The sequence below is a fragment of the Heliangelus exortis genome, chromosome 3, assembly GCF_036169615.1.
Source record: "Heliangelus exortis chromosome 3, bHelExo1.hap1, whole genome shotgun sequence".
Lineage (NCBI taxonomy): Eukaryota > Metazoa > Chordata > Aves > Apodiformes > Trochilidae > Heliangelus > Heliangelus exortis.
Window position 1 is genome coordinate 99,265,822 of NC_092424.1, and position 12,237 is coordinate 99,278,058.

The 12,237-nt window shown below is 39.2% G+C and overlaps 1 protein-coding gene across 1 annotated transcript in view; it reads right to left on the reverse strand.

The window, feature by feature from the left end:
* Positions 1 to 12,237, reverse strand: part of ADAM17 (ADAM metallopeptidase domain 17) — a 34,585-nt gene that overhangs the window by 15,318 nt on the left and 7,030 nt on the right. Inside the window, exons 2-7 of the mRNA XM_071741883.1 lie at positions 7,743 to 7,875; positions 6,170 to 6,303; positions 5,123 to 5,211; positions 3,414 to 3,582; positions 2,472 to 2,602; positions 950 to 1,039 (exon numbers count right to left, since the gene is read on the reverse strand). Coding sequence (XP_071597984.1) covers positions 950 to 1,039; positions 2,472 to 2,602; positions 3,414 to 3,582; positions 5,123 to 5,211; positions 6,170 to 6,303; positions 7,743 to 7,875 — 746 coding nt within the window. The remainder of the gene's footprint in view (positions 1 to 949; positions 1,040 to 2,471; positions 2,603 to 3,413; positions 3,583 to 5,122; positions 5,212 to 6,169; positions 6,304 to 7,742; positions 7,876 to 12,237) is intronic.

Below are 12,237 nucleotides of genomic sequence, written 5' to 3' on the forward strand. Positions count from 1 at the left end.
TCAATTGATCTGCAAGAAGAAAAATTCAGACTCAGCATGCTTCTAATGTTAACTTTTCAGCCTCTGCTAGTTAAGATACACTGACTACAGCCTAACCAACTACATAAGCCACATAACAGAGCAACATCAACAGACTGCTCCTTAACATTCTGCTTTGAGATGCATGTTACTCTGTCAAAAAAGACCACCCAAATACAACCAGGGTTTAAATCTAGTATAAATAGCCCCAAACCATTTCAGAGTTCCAACTAACCAATACATATTTTAAAGGATTCTGCTTTCCCTGTAACCTTGAGTCAGTGCATCATGTTCTTTCCCCTTCCCTGTCCAATTAACTCTCCTTCCTCATTCCTGTAGATCTTTTCCCAGAAAAGGGACAGCTAGCTTGTACCATGTGTGCTTCTCATCACAGCTCTTGTAGTACTTTACAGATTTGTGTGCACTAACTTTCTGGAGCCATCATTTAAATTGTAGTCACTACATCCTATGTGTCCACCCTATACCAGCCTCTCCACTGTGATGATGTCTAAGGAGAGTTATTAAAGCTCTTCAGGCAGATTCCTGTTTTCTTCATCCATGATGGGGGCCCGCTCAGGATTTTTAAGTCAAGAACTAGCCACAGACACAAACTTTAAACACATGATCAAGAGTATGTCTGACAGAAATAAGAATTGCTCATATTTTGGAAAAAAATACCCTTGAATTGAGAAAGATTTTCCCTGTAAACTCACATCACAAAATATGTAAGGAACTGGAAGTGGGCATTCTGTGTCTGAACATTAACACCACCTCTGGAAAGATGTTATTTCAGTGTGCTCATGGCTGAATTTAATAATGTAGGATTTTATTATTTTATCTCTAAATCCAGATAAAATTGTTGGAAACCTTGATGACCAAAACATGTTCTTATCTTTTTCACAAGAAAGCTTTTGCATAGTTCAGTGAGTACCTGCTCTATCTGTATGCCATACCCATTGAAGGCTCCATTGTCCCAGGATGTGTTTCTGTAGATGTCATCTACTCTGTCTATCAATTCAATCTATGTAGAAAAGAAAAACAAGTTATTTAGTGCCAAGCTTTCATGTAATAAACCTCAAAACACTCCAAGAAGCTGCAACATACTTACCTAGAAACACTCACTTCAAATTAAAAACGAAACCTCATACAACATGACAAACATACTCACTGATCCCAAAACAGCAGCAGTTGGATTCAGAGGGTATTATCAAATATTCCTGAAACCTTTCCACCATAAAAAGCAGCACAAACTCTCACATTTGTCACTTTCGTTTGCGCAGTGGAGGAGTAACAGGATTCAGAACAAGACATCTTGGGAGATGTTTTGTTCATGTGCTAGTTTTCTGTATTTCTTTAAAGGGAAGGACAGAGGAAGGAGTTATTTGTACTCCTTTGTCTTAGCACAATACTTTACTAGTTGAACTGACACTTGAGGTCTGCTTCCCTCTCCCAACCAAACCCCTATTATTTTCCTCACTATAGTTCAAGCACAAGGTTCCATAAAATTTTTCATCAATGCTCACTATCAATACTTCCCTTTTCACAATGTTCTCACCTTCTGCTAAGTATAATTGATCAAACATTCTCAGGATGAAAAGTGACATTCAGGACCATTGCACAGTAATTTATGCTTTAGTTGTCCAGTCACTGTATTGTTTACAGTAGAGATCTACCCAGGAAACACAACAGTAGGTTAGCCTGGAAGAGTCATGTCAGATGCTGAGATAATAACATTTCTGCAAATACAAAACCTGAGTCTCTATTACCTGGGAAATGTAAACATTTCTGAGGACAGAAAGGTCAAAAAGCAAAGATGAAACACAGTGATTAGCATTTCAAAGATTAAGAAAGAGACTCTTGGCAAACAACAGATCTCTAAGAGTGGTTTTGTTTGGTTTTGAGTCCCCAAACCTATTCTCTCCACTTCTGGTGAAAGGCTACAGGTAGATGTTCTATTTTGCAAACACCTGAAGTAGACAGCCCCATTGTACCAGTTTTGTCTGGGTTTGTTGGTAACCAATACATATAATAGAACCCTGCTGTTCTGAGGATGGCAAAACACCATCCTGCAGGTGGAAGTAGTGAATTATTTCCTAATTTTTTCTTTGCTTCTGCACACAGCTTTTGCTTTATGTATTAATCTGCTTTTATGTCAACCCATGAGTTGTCTCACCTTTACCCTTCTGATTCTCTCCCATCCCATCAGGGAGAAATGAGATAGTGGCTGAGTAGGGATGAGTGCCTGCTGAGGTTAAGCCACAACATTCACGTACAAATTGTTTACTGCACTTGCTTCAATTTTACTGTTCTGGACAAAAAATCCTGAGGACTTTAAAATAAAACCTACACAAACTGGATTTGCCTCATATGAGCTTTAAACATTTTTTTAACTAATGAATTGCTTTTTTCCCTTCTGTTTACTCCAGCAAACTGTCAAAAGTGTATTTACTTACCAAATAGTTTATAGTGGTACTCTCTTCCCCACGGCCCATATACTTGAAAAAACGATGATCTGCCACTACCAACATCTTGCAGGTGTTTTTGGATTTCTCTGGAACAGCTCTTTTCTTCCGATGGATGCTTGCTAATGTGAATATTTTGAATACAATTAAATAAACACTCAATAAAACTTTCACTGTTGTGTCTATTACCTCTATTGAAAAATGAATGTAAGTTCAGGTGGGGTTTTTTTGGGGGGGACTGAGGGAGGTTTAGTCTTGGGTTTGGGTTTTTTTGTCTGCCTTTTTGTTTTTTTTTACAGAGTAATTCTTAAATTGTCTGTCTTCCTAACAGTCCTTAAATTTGCTGTAAGAAAAGGAACAGGCAGTAGTGAAATTGACACAGTCAACAGATTTACCAGAGTGTTTATGGTCATCTCAGCCTTAATCCCCTCCCTCCCCCTGGTTCCTAGTCATTATCCCCATACCTCTGTCACTACAGCTGAGGACAGAGGGAAGAGGTACCCAAAATTCTGGAAAAACCATCATAACACAAGACATACTCTTAGAATGACCAAAGCCTAAGAGGTGCTGCTGCACATACTGTATAGCAGAAGTATAGTTGTTTTAATGTTTGCCTGCACTGCTGCCAGCTAACACAACAAACAAACACCACTTAGGCCTGGTGAAGTAGCTTCCTCTCCTTAGCCTATACCTGTGTAGAGCCAAACATACTTTCAACAAGCCAGGAAGAAACATGCCTAGCAATAGTTTCTTCCTTTCATCAGTTGTTGGGGCTCTTTTGGATTGGGAGCAGGCATGAAGAGGAAGGCTGCTTTAATAGTTAAACTAGAAGTAGCAATACAGATTGCCCAGGTTCTGATCTTACTTGCCTCCACAACCAGAATTCAAGTATTGGTTTCAAAGATGCTGCTCTCCCGTGGCAGAGACACTCACCTTCATTTTCCTTCCTGTCTTCCAGTCCTTTTGGCAACAGTTCTTCTTCATTCAGCTTTAAATAACCACACACCTTGGGGGACTGCAATCGTGAGAAATCCTTAATATCCTCAGACCTGTAGACCAGCAATCTTTCATCTTCCACATTATCCACAAATCGCCACAGTGGCTGACAGCACAAGAACCACAAATATGCAATTAGTTACCAACACAGTGAATGTGAAGACTAAGTCTATATTTAAAAAGTACATTTATATACCATTAAACCTCAGCTTTATGTGTACACACACAAATACACTGGACTACAATAACTGAATCCATAGCAATAAGTCTACTAATAAACAACATCCCCACGAAGGCCATCAGAATGTTGTATTTTTATGCTACAAAGGCATTCAAAACTAAGATCATCTCAATGAATGACCAAGATACAACCTATGTACACCCTGCAAAGCACTTGGGTCTGGGTTGCCTCTTGCCCTCTGGCAGTGGTCTTTCATCTTCAGACAACTTACTCTGTTTTCAGGTCACAGCAAAAAGATGGACAGGCTGAGCTGGCCTTGCAGTTGTGTGTCCACAGTGTGAAACTGAGGGCACAGACTTTGCATCCCAGGGCAAAGTACGAGGGCAACAAAGGTTTATAGAAAGGTCTGCAAACTTTTGTGTAATTGCAGGAAACAAAGGAAGGACATGGAGGAGTGGTTTTGGGAATGGCACACATCATCTCTGACTTAACATGGACAACATCTCCTCCAGGCTGGTTAGGGGTCAAAGCTGATCCTGGGATGCTAACAGGTAGGCAGTGTGGGCAAGCTGGAGCCTCCAAACTACTCTTGGCCTTTATGAAGTTGTACAGACACCGTGAGTGAGGAGCAAGAGGACTGGCTGCATGGGAACTGAAAGATGCTTACATTACTCTGGACCACAAACACAAAAATGCTTTAAACCACAACCAAATGCCTACTATATGGTCTTAATGCAAAACACAAGTCCAGTGGTTTGGGTATTCCCATCACATTTTAACACAATTGGATTTCTCAGGTTTACCCATAATTCTGCATCTCTGTGGGTCTGAAGACAATTACAATATGCATATAACAGTCAGCCATAATTACTGTTATTCAGCCATTCTCATACAGCTTTTGTATGGGAATATCCTGCACTGAACAACTCATTAGGATAGTCTCTAATTATATATTTGTTGAATATTTTTTAAACCAATAGTTTAAAATAACAGAAGCTATGAAAATGGCACAACAACAGACACAAAGCAGGGAAAAATACCAGATTTTCAAATAAAGCTCTAAAAACGGGAAAAAATCCAAAACATAACAAAGCCAACATTTTAGAAAGCTCAACAGACCTCAACTTTGCTCAAAAGGCTGCAGTTTATTACTATAGAGGACATGGTCACCACTAATGACTCAAGTTACAGCATTTCTGTTGCTAAACTCCTTTCTTGTTTAAAACATACCTTCACCCTGATGTGTATAAAATATGTAAATGTCAGAGAATGTCACTCACTAAGAAAACTCAACACTTGCGAAAGTCAAATTGGTTTCACATTTCTCTCACTCCTCCCTACTCAGAACAAAACAAATACCACCACCAAATCTATTTTGAGCTAGAGGTGTCAGTGTGACTAACTAGAAACACCCACAGGGAAAAGAGAAGGTTGTTTAAATATTCCTTTCAACAATAAAGCTTACCTCTATATTGTATTCTTCTCCATCAGTATTAATTCTTACTGTAAAGTCTTCATCACCAATATGTGCCACAACTTTGGAATTATGCTCTCCTTTAACATAAGCAAGGAAAAATAAAATTAATTCATCTCTATTTGCACAGACATTGTTGTGGTTTTTTGGAACTGTTTTTAATCTTCAAAGCAAACTATCTTCCTCAGTCCCTGAAAAATGCTATACTGCTCAGTTTAAAGAAAAAAATAAATGAACCAGCACTCCCCTCCAACCTTAACTTCTCAATGGTCACAGTCATTAGGACTCAGATTTAATTGATAATTTTGAAGAACATGTTGGGATGGCTGTGGGGATTAGTTATGGGACTAGGAATAATCCTGAAAACAAAAGCATCTTCCTAATATCATGCAGCAGTTTTATGGTATCAGTCTGCATTCCAATGGAAAAGACTTTCATCACAAAGGCCATGAAAAAACAAAACAACATAGCAGAAGCATTAGTGTTGGACTGAAGTGGAGTAACATACTCCCATTTTATTTACAGAAAGATACTCTTTACTTAGAGAAAAGTAGCCTGCAAGGAACCATCTTAAAAATCTTTCAATGTAACAAACTGGGCAACACTGCATCATAACTTACTACCTTGGCCTTATGTTCTGGGACAAGGAACATTCAAGTCCTACATTTCAGTTGGAAATAAGGCCACCACCACAATTTAAAAAGTAAAGTAAAATAATTGTAATCTGCTGCTTGAATAATTACACCTTTGTGTTCTGCCAAATTAAACAGTAGAGTCCCATCTAAGAAGCTTGATACAATAGTTCACAAAACCCCCACCACCCACCAAACCATTAAAAAAAACAAAACACAACCAAAACCCATCGCAAAAACTCCACAACAAAGAAAACCAGAAAACCCAAGGAGCATGAGAATTACGTTTACTTGTTCATCCTAACAATATCTGATAAAAATGAGGGCAACACAACATTTACTTTGGCCACAAGACTTGTGCAAAGCTGTGCTTTCTCAGCACTGACACAGTCCAGTCCATACTAACCAACAACATGTCCAGTGAAGAAGTCTTGCCACTGAACACGATACTCCTTTTCCTTGCCTTCACCATCCACAATTAATGCTTGAAATTTTTCTGAAAAGTGTTCAGCAGTTGCTGTTAAGTATAATTTAAAGTTCCTGTAAAAGAATTTGTTTCCATTTATTTTTAAGCAAAGTAAACAGAAAGCAAATATATCCAGTCTCCATTAGTGATGGTTCCAAAGAAGTTGGAATTAATTTTGATAAGCAGACTAAAAAAACATATACAGTGTAATTCAAAGCTGTGAATATTTTTCGTAAGTATTTTTAAAGTGTCAAAGATGTTTAAACACTGAAAAGTAAACCCCAAAATCCAAAACAGTTATGGCTTGCTCATGATGCATCTCCTCCACTTACAGTCACATAAAACCAGTTGCACATAAGTATTTAAAGAAAACCAAGGAATTTGTTCATGTATTGTAAATAAAATTATCTTTAAGTTCTTATTTTCTGAAATAATACAGTCAGATGACCATAAAAAGAAATCTGAACTCACGATTTTTATGATACTTTATCATAAAAACTAAAAGCTAAGCCAAGAATTAAATAGAGAACCTTCTCTGGAAGGATTCTCAAGGGCTCTTGGTTTATGTGGGCTTTGGGTCAGAGATTTTTGCTATGCCCCTCTGCAATTATTCTGTAATTATAATTGGCAGTATTGCAACCTAACCATAAAGTCAGGGTGCATGAGGCAGAGCAAAATAGAGACAGCCAGACATTTGGTCCCATTAGCCTTTTATATTTGATACTTAAAAGTTACCCCTCCAAACATTTAGAGATTAAAAAACTACGTACAACAACTTGCACCATAGTTGTAGTTGTAACTGGGAGATGGGAGAAGGCACATGAGCACAGTAGGCAAAGATGTCAGATGAATAAAATCAACATACAGTCTTTAGTACAAAACATTATTCTCAACCTGCTCCTCCAATTCAGAGTCACAGTTTCAGCACTCAGATACAAGGCATTTCCGACACTCAGAATAAAATCTCTACAACCTTCATGCCTGCTCTTTTCTCTCTCCTTCCCCTTTCTTCTGTGCTTCTATTTCCCACTATATAAAAAAAAAAATATTCAAACAAGTGGGTTTTCAGCATGGGAAATAAGATACTCAGTAGGAAGAGGATTAAATCTCCATGAAAAAATAGAGTGAATCTCTTGGGCAACATGCCACACACAGTCCCCAAACTGAAGGCATAAATTTTCATGAACCAGAGGACAGTCAAGAATTTGACACGCTGCCAGAAAAGTGGATCCAACTCAGCTAATAGAAGTTAACATTAAACTAAAGCTAAAAACAAAGAAAAGCAAATCTTATATCATTGCCACTTCAGCAAACAGAGTAATAAAATGCAACTCATTTTTCTGTTTCCTCTGAGCCTCTCTGAAGTCACATTAACTATGCAGATTTTTAACTTAGGAGAACTGGCCAGTCATGACAGAAAACAAAATAACTATTTTTGGGTTTGGAAATGCACATTATTCCCCACAAACTGAAGGAAAATATTATACTATTTCATTGCTAGTGATTAAATTACCTTTGCAGGGCTGAAAAACTTAAGAGCCTCTCTACATGTGTCTCAGGCTGAAGGTCCCTCTTCTTCAATGAGTGCTGCTGGATGCTAGACTGAGAAAGGATGTCGTAGTCTGAAAGCATGGACTCAACTGTGTCTGGAAGAAAACAAGGAAAGTTTTAGTTTCAAGAGACCCTATCACAAATGCACACATCACACAGCAAAACAGAGTCTCCCATTTCAACAGCAAGACCACAGTGTGCTCTAGTTCTAGGAAACATACAACAGAAAAAGTGCATTTTATGTAGGCAAATAGAAATCATACTGTGAGACATAACGTGATCTATGAGAGGCAAAGAAGTTAATTCACTTCTTATAGCAATTACTGAGAAAACAACATTTTTACTGCCACAGCTGTGCAGAGTTAATGCCCTGCCTGGCTACCTCCAGAAACTAAATAAGAGAGAAGGTACCAATTTCTCTGCAGCGAGTCTCTATCCTTACCTGATGGTACCCATCTGAGTTTAAGGAATAAAATAATTTCACCTAGGAAACTTCTACCAAATTCACTACAGATGAGGACTGCACTAATTACCTTTCTTTCCAACAGCAGCCAGAAAACAAAGATGTCTGCATAGGATAATCAATCACCTTGCCACCACACAGAACTACTTTGATTTTCCTACACCAACCATGAAAACTTGCACAGAGGATGGAGACCAAGGGCCTGAACCCCTATGGGAAGGAGCACACAAACTGCAAATTCAGATCAATTTTCTGCACAATGTGGTCTCCAAACCCTGTCCTGTTGATAAGGCCTCCTGCTGCTCTCTAAGGCATTCCTCCACCAGGAACACCCACTCGTGGTCCTCCTTCTCTGCAGCACCCATCACCTGGCAAGACACCTGGATCACCACCTCTGCTTCTGCAGCAACGAGCAATTCATTTGCTATTTGCTGCCTTAAACAGGGGCCCTTATTCCCACATCAGCACCTTTCTTCTATGCCAGAGGTGTTCACTCTTTCCACTGCACCAAATGAGGAGTAAATCCTGTTTTACAAGAGGCAGAAGTGCTCATCTGGTCATTCTTTATTTTTAAAATTCCCATTTTCTCCCCTCCAATTTAAGATGTGTTTCTAAACCAGACATGATAGCTACCAAAGTGGGTTTATATTAACAAAGATGGCCTGCCACTTCTTCAGAGCCCCTGATCACTGTCTTACACCACTCAGCCAAGCAACCTCACACATTCTATAGACCTTTTAGGTAAACAGCACCATTAGTAAGCAGAGTTTTACTGCCTCATGTGAAACAAGCCAACTTGAAACCCAGATTGGCATAGCTCCTGAAGTGTTGTTTTTTCTATTTTTTAAACCTGAACACTAGGTACTATTGTTTTTCCCTAGATACATACCTCTAAAGTCCAAGAAAGCCTCTAAGGACAGGTGCACTATTGGGGACATGGCGAGCACCTTGCTTTTTCTTTGGTGAGGGGCAGGTAGGGAGAATTAACCACCACACCAGTGGATGTGCACACACAAACTTCTGTGCACTGGAAGTGAAGGAGCTGCAGAAACAAAGATAACCCTGACAGCCCTCTTAGCACTGGACCTAGTAGCAAAGTGATAGATAGGCAACACCACTGCCTTCTCCAGCAATAGCTCCCAGGATTCTCCCTCCCCAGCTGCCCCTCCCCTGCCATTGAGCAACACAGGAAGGGCAGTGCACTTCCAATTTCCTGATTTCTGTTTACAACCCACAGGTTGAGAGCACCTGCAATCGATTGCCATGTGCTTTGGGTTACATGCAAAAGCAGGTTTCCACCACCTTCTTCCCTGTGGTGTGTTTTGTTTTGGTTTGGTTATTTTCCCTTATGTACCTAGTAGGAGAATGGGGAGAGGCAGGGGAAATCAATTATGAAAAAAAAGCAAAACCAAAACACCCTCATTAAACCATCCAGTCCTAATTTTTAAAAAAAATGAAACCTGAGATTCTTTCAACACACTCAGATAGAGCAGACCCCTGAATTAAAGCAAATGTTGATACATGGGATACCAAAAATTAATTTGAGATAGAGAGCAAGTGTGTGGTATGTGGGCCATGAAGCAAGAGAGGTGTGGTACCACTGCTACATTGTTCAGGGACTTAGTGACATGGGGACTTTAAGAGCTCAAGGTCTGCCCGAGAGGCATAACTCCAGCTGCAAAACTCTACTCCTGATCCTCTCCACCTCTGCCTTCAAAGTGTGGCCCAGAACCTGGGGAAGGTCACACCAAAGAGCAAGATACAGCTGCCATTGTAGCCAGACAAAAAAGCCTCCCAGAGATTTCTGACAAAGAAACAAGTTGTGTTTCTATGTGATAGGCAAGGAGAGCTTCAGACGTCCTGATTCACCTCAACACATACAAACACCCTTCTGGGAATAGCTCACAGAGACATTGGAAGGGTAGTAAGAACAAGACCTACAAAGTTGATGAAGATGAGTAAGATGATTCTGTAAAAGTAACAAATGAAACAGAGGACACTCCTAGTTCCTGTAACCCTGAAACAAGAATGCACTTGTTCGTATTTCCTCTTGCCCTTCCTAAATTTGTTTGCTTTAAATTTTACTTGCAACATAAGACTTGAGAAATACTGCTGCTAGACATAAACCTGTGAAATAATTCTGGTATCAGACAGATGTCAAAAAATATTTTGGTAACATACTCAAAACAACATTTTCCTGTAAAATTTTCATACAGTGAAAATGAATTCATGGTCATAGCTTATTAAAAATAAAAGATGAAGATGAAGCATCATTATTTTAAGCACAATACAGAACTGTACACCATTCTGTGGATGGAAGCCACAGCAACCATACACTCACTTTAGTTTTTATTCAAATTTAATTATCTTGCTGGCATTCCTTGCTCATGATCTTCACTATGGTGTAAAGTCATTTCCCATGGCCTTCAACAGCACTGAGCTGATTCAGGTTTTCACAAACCACTTTCCTGTGGTTCCTTCCCTTCCAGTTTATCCTACATACATGCATTCCTTTCTTTTTGGAGAAGGACACCCTAATTTCATCCTGATATCCCAAATATTATTTACAATTGCCAGCCTTCACCTCATTGCACCTTCTCCCCTGGGGGGCAGCCTCCTCAGAACATACCAGGTTTGTAAGAGAAACAGGGAAGGAACATCAACATCAAAGACAATACCCCAAAGTTCTCAAGAAGAAAACCACAGCAGTGATTTTTCCTCTGACCTCAGCTTCAAACTCACCAACTCTTTCCTCTTTTACCTCGTTTCAAGGCTAAAAGCCTACTGTCACCAGCCTCTACTACTTATCCTGGGCAAGTGTCTTTTAAATAAATTATGGGCCAGTATGCATTGCAGCAGCAAAGAGCTCAAGAATGTGCTGGGCAACAGCTTAGCTGACTGAGTTGGAGGCCAGTGAATATCTTTCAAAAGAAGAGGTTTCACTTCCAATTCAAATACCAATGGCACCTTCTCCAACCAGATTTCATAAGCAGAACAGTAAATTCCCATGATCTCATGCCCAATCTATTGCCCAGAAAGCAAGAAGTAGAAGTGGCACGTCAGACATTTCATAAGCATTATTTTGCACTGCATTATTTATAGAAAGGTTAAGCTTATCTAGAAGCACAAAGTTTTAGCCTGGAAGACATTTTACAATTCTCTTCACAATTATGAGATTATAGAAAATACTTCTACTTAAAACACAAGATACAGTAATATTTTAAAATAAGACTCCTGAGGCTTAAAAATGATCACAAAAGGCCTTGCATGAATGACTGCACTTTGTCCAATCATCCCAAAGGGAATAAAAATAGAAATAAATCTCCTGTCAAATGGCACAGGGATAGGCTGGCAAGCCTACAGAAAGCAGACCTAGAATAAACACTTCAAACACACTCTGTAAGAATTTTGCAGAATGACTCTTAAAACACTGGCATCTCCAACACTGAAAAACAGGCTTCAGTCTGTGTTTTATGTAAAACTCATGAACTACAACCTGGGTGCTGATCTGGAGCTGATTTCCAATATGTATCAAACACTTATGATAAGCTTGTGAGCAGATAGTAACAATTTTTCCAATTCAGATGGGAAGTGACTGATTGAATATAATAGTCTTAATTGTTACTATTTAGTTTTTTATTCTCCTAATTATGCTCTTCTTCATACATTAAAATACCTTAATTAAAGTAACAAAATACAATCACTTCAAATATAATTTACAGCTTCAGTCAGAATTTGGACCAGGAAACACTGACTGTAGTCTTTAGAACCCTAACTATATGAGCTAAGGCAGGTCTCCATCACCCTATATACAAGAGCTGCTCTTGTGGTTTTGGTAACAGCTGGTTAGTGGATGCAATAGTGAGACCATTTGACTAAAGCCCCATTCCAGGGAATGCTAATGGAGAAGGCAAATATATTCTTATCTCAACTGGGCACAGGAAGAGTCTTCACCAGGCAAGAGGTGATGCAGTCATGCCTAAATATTTATGGG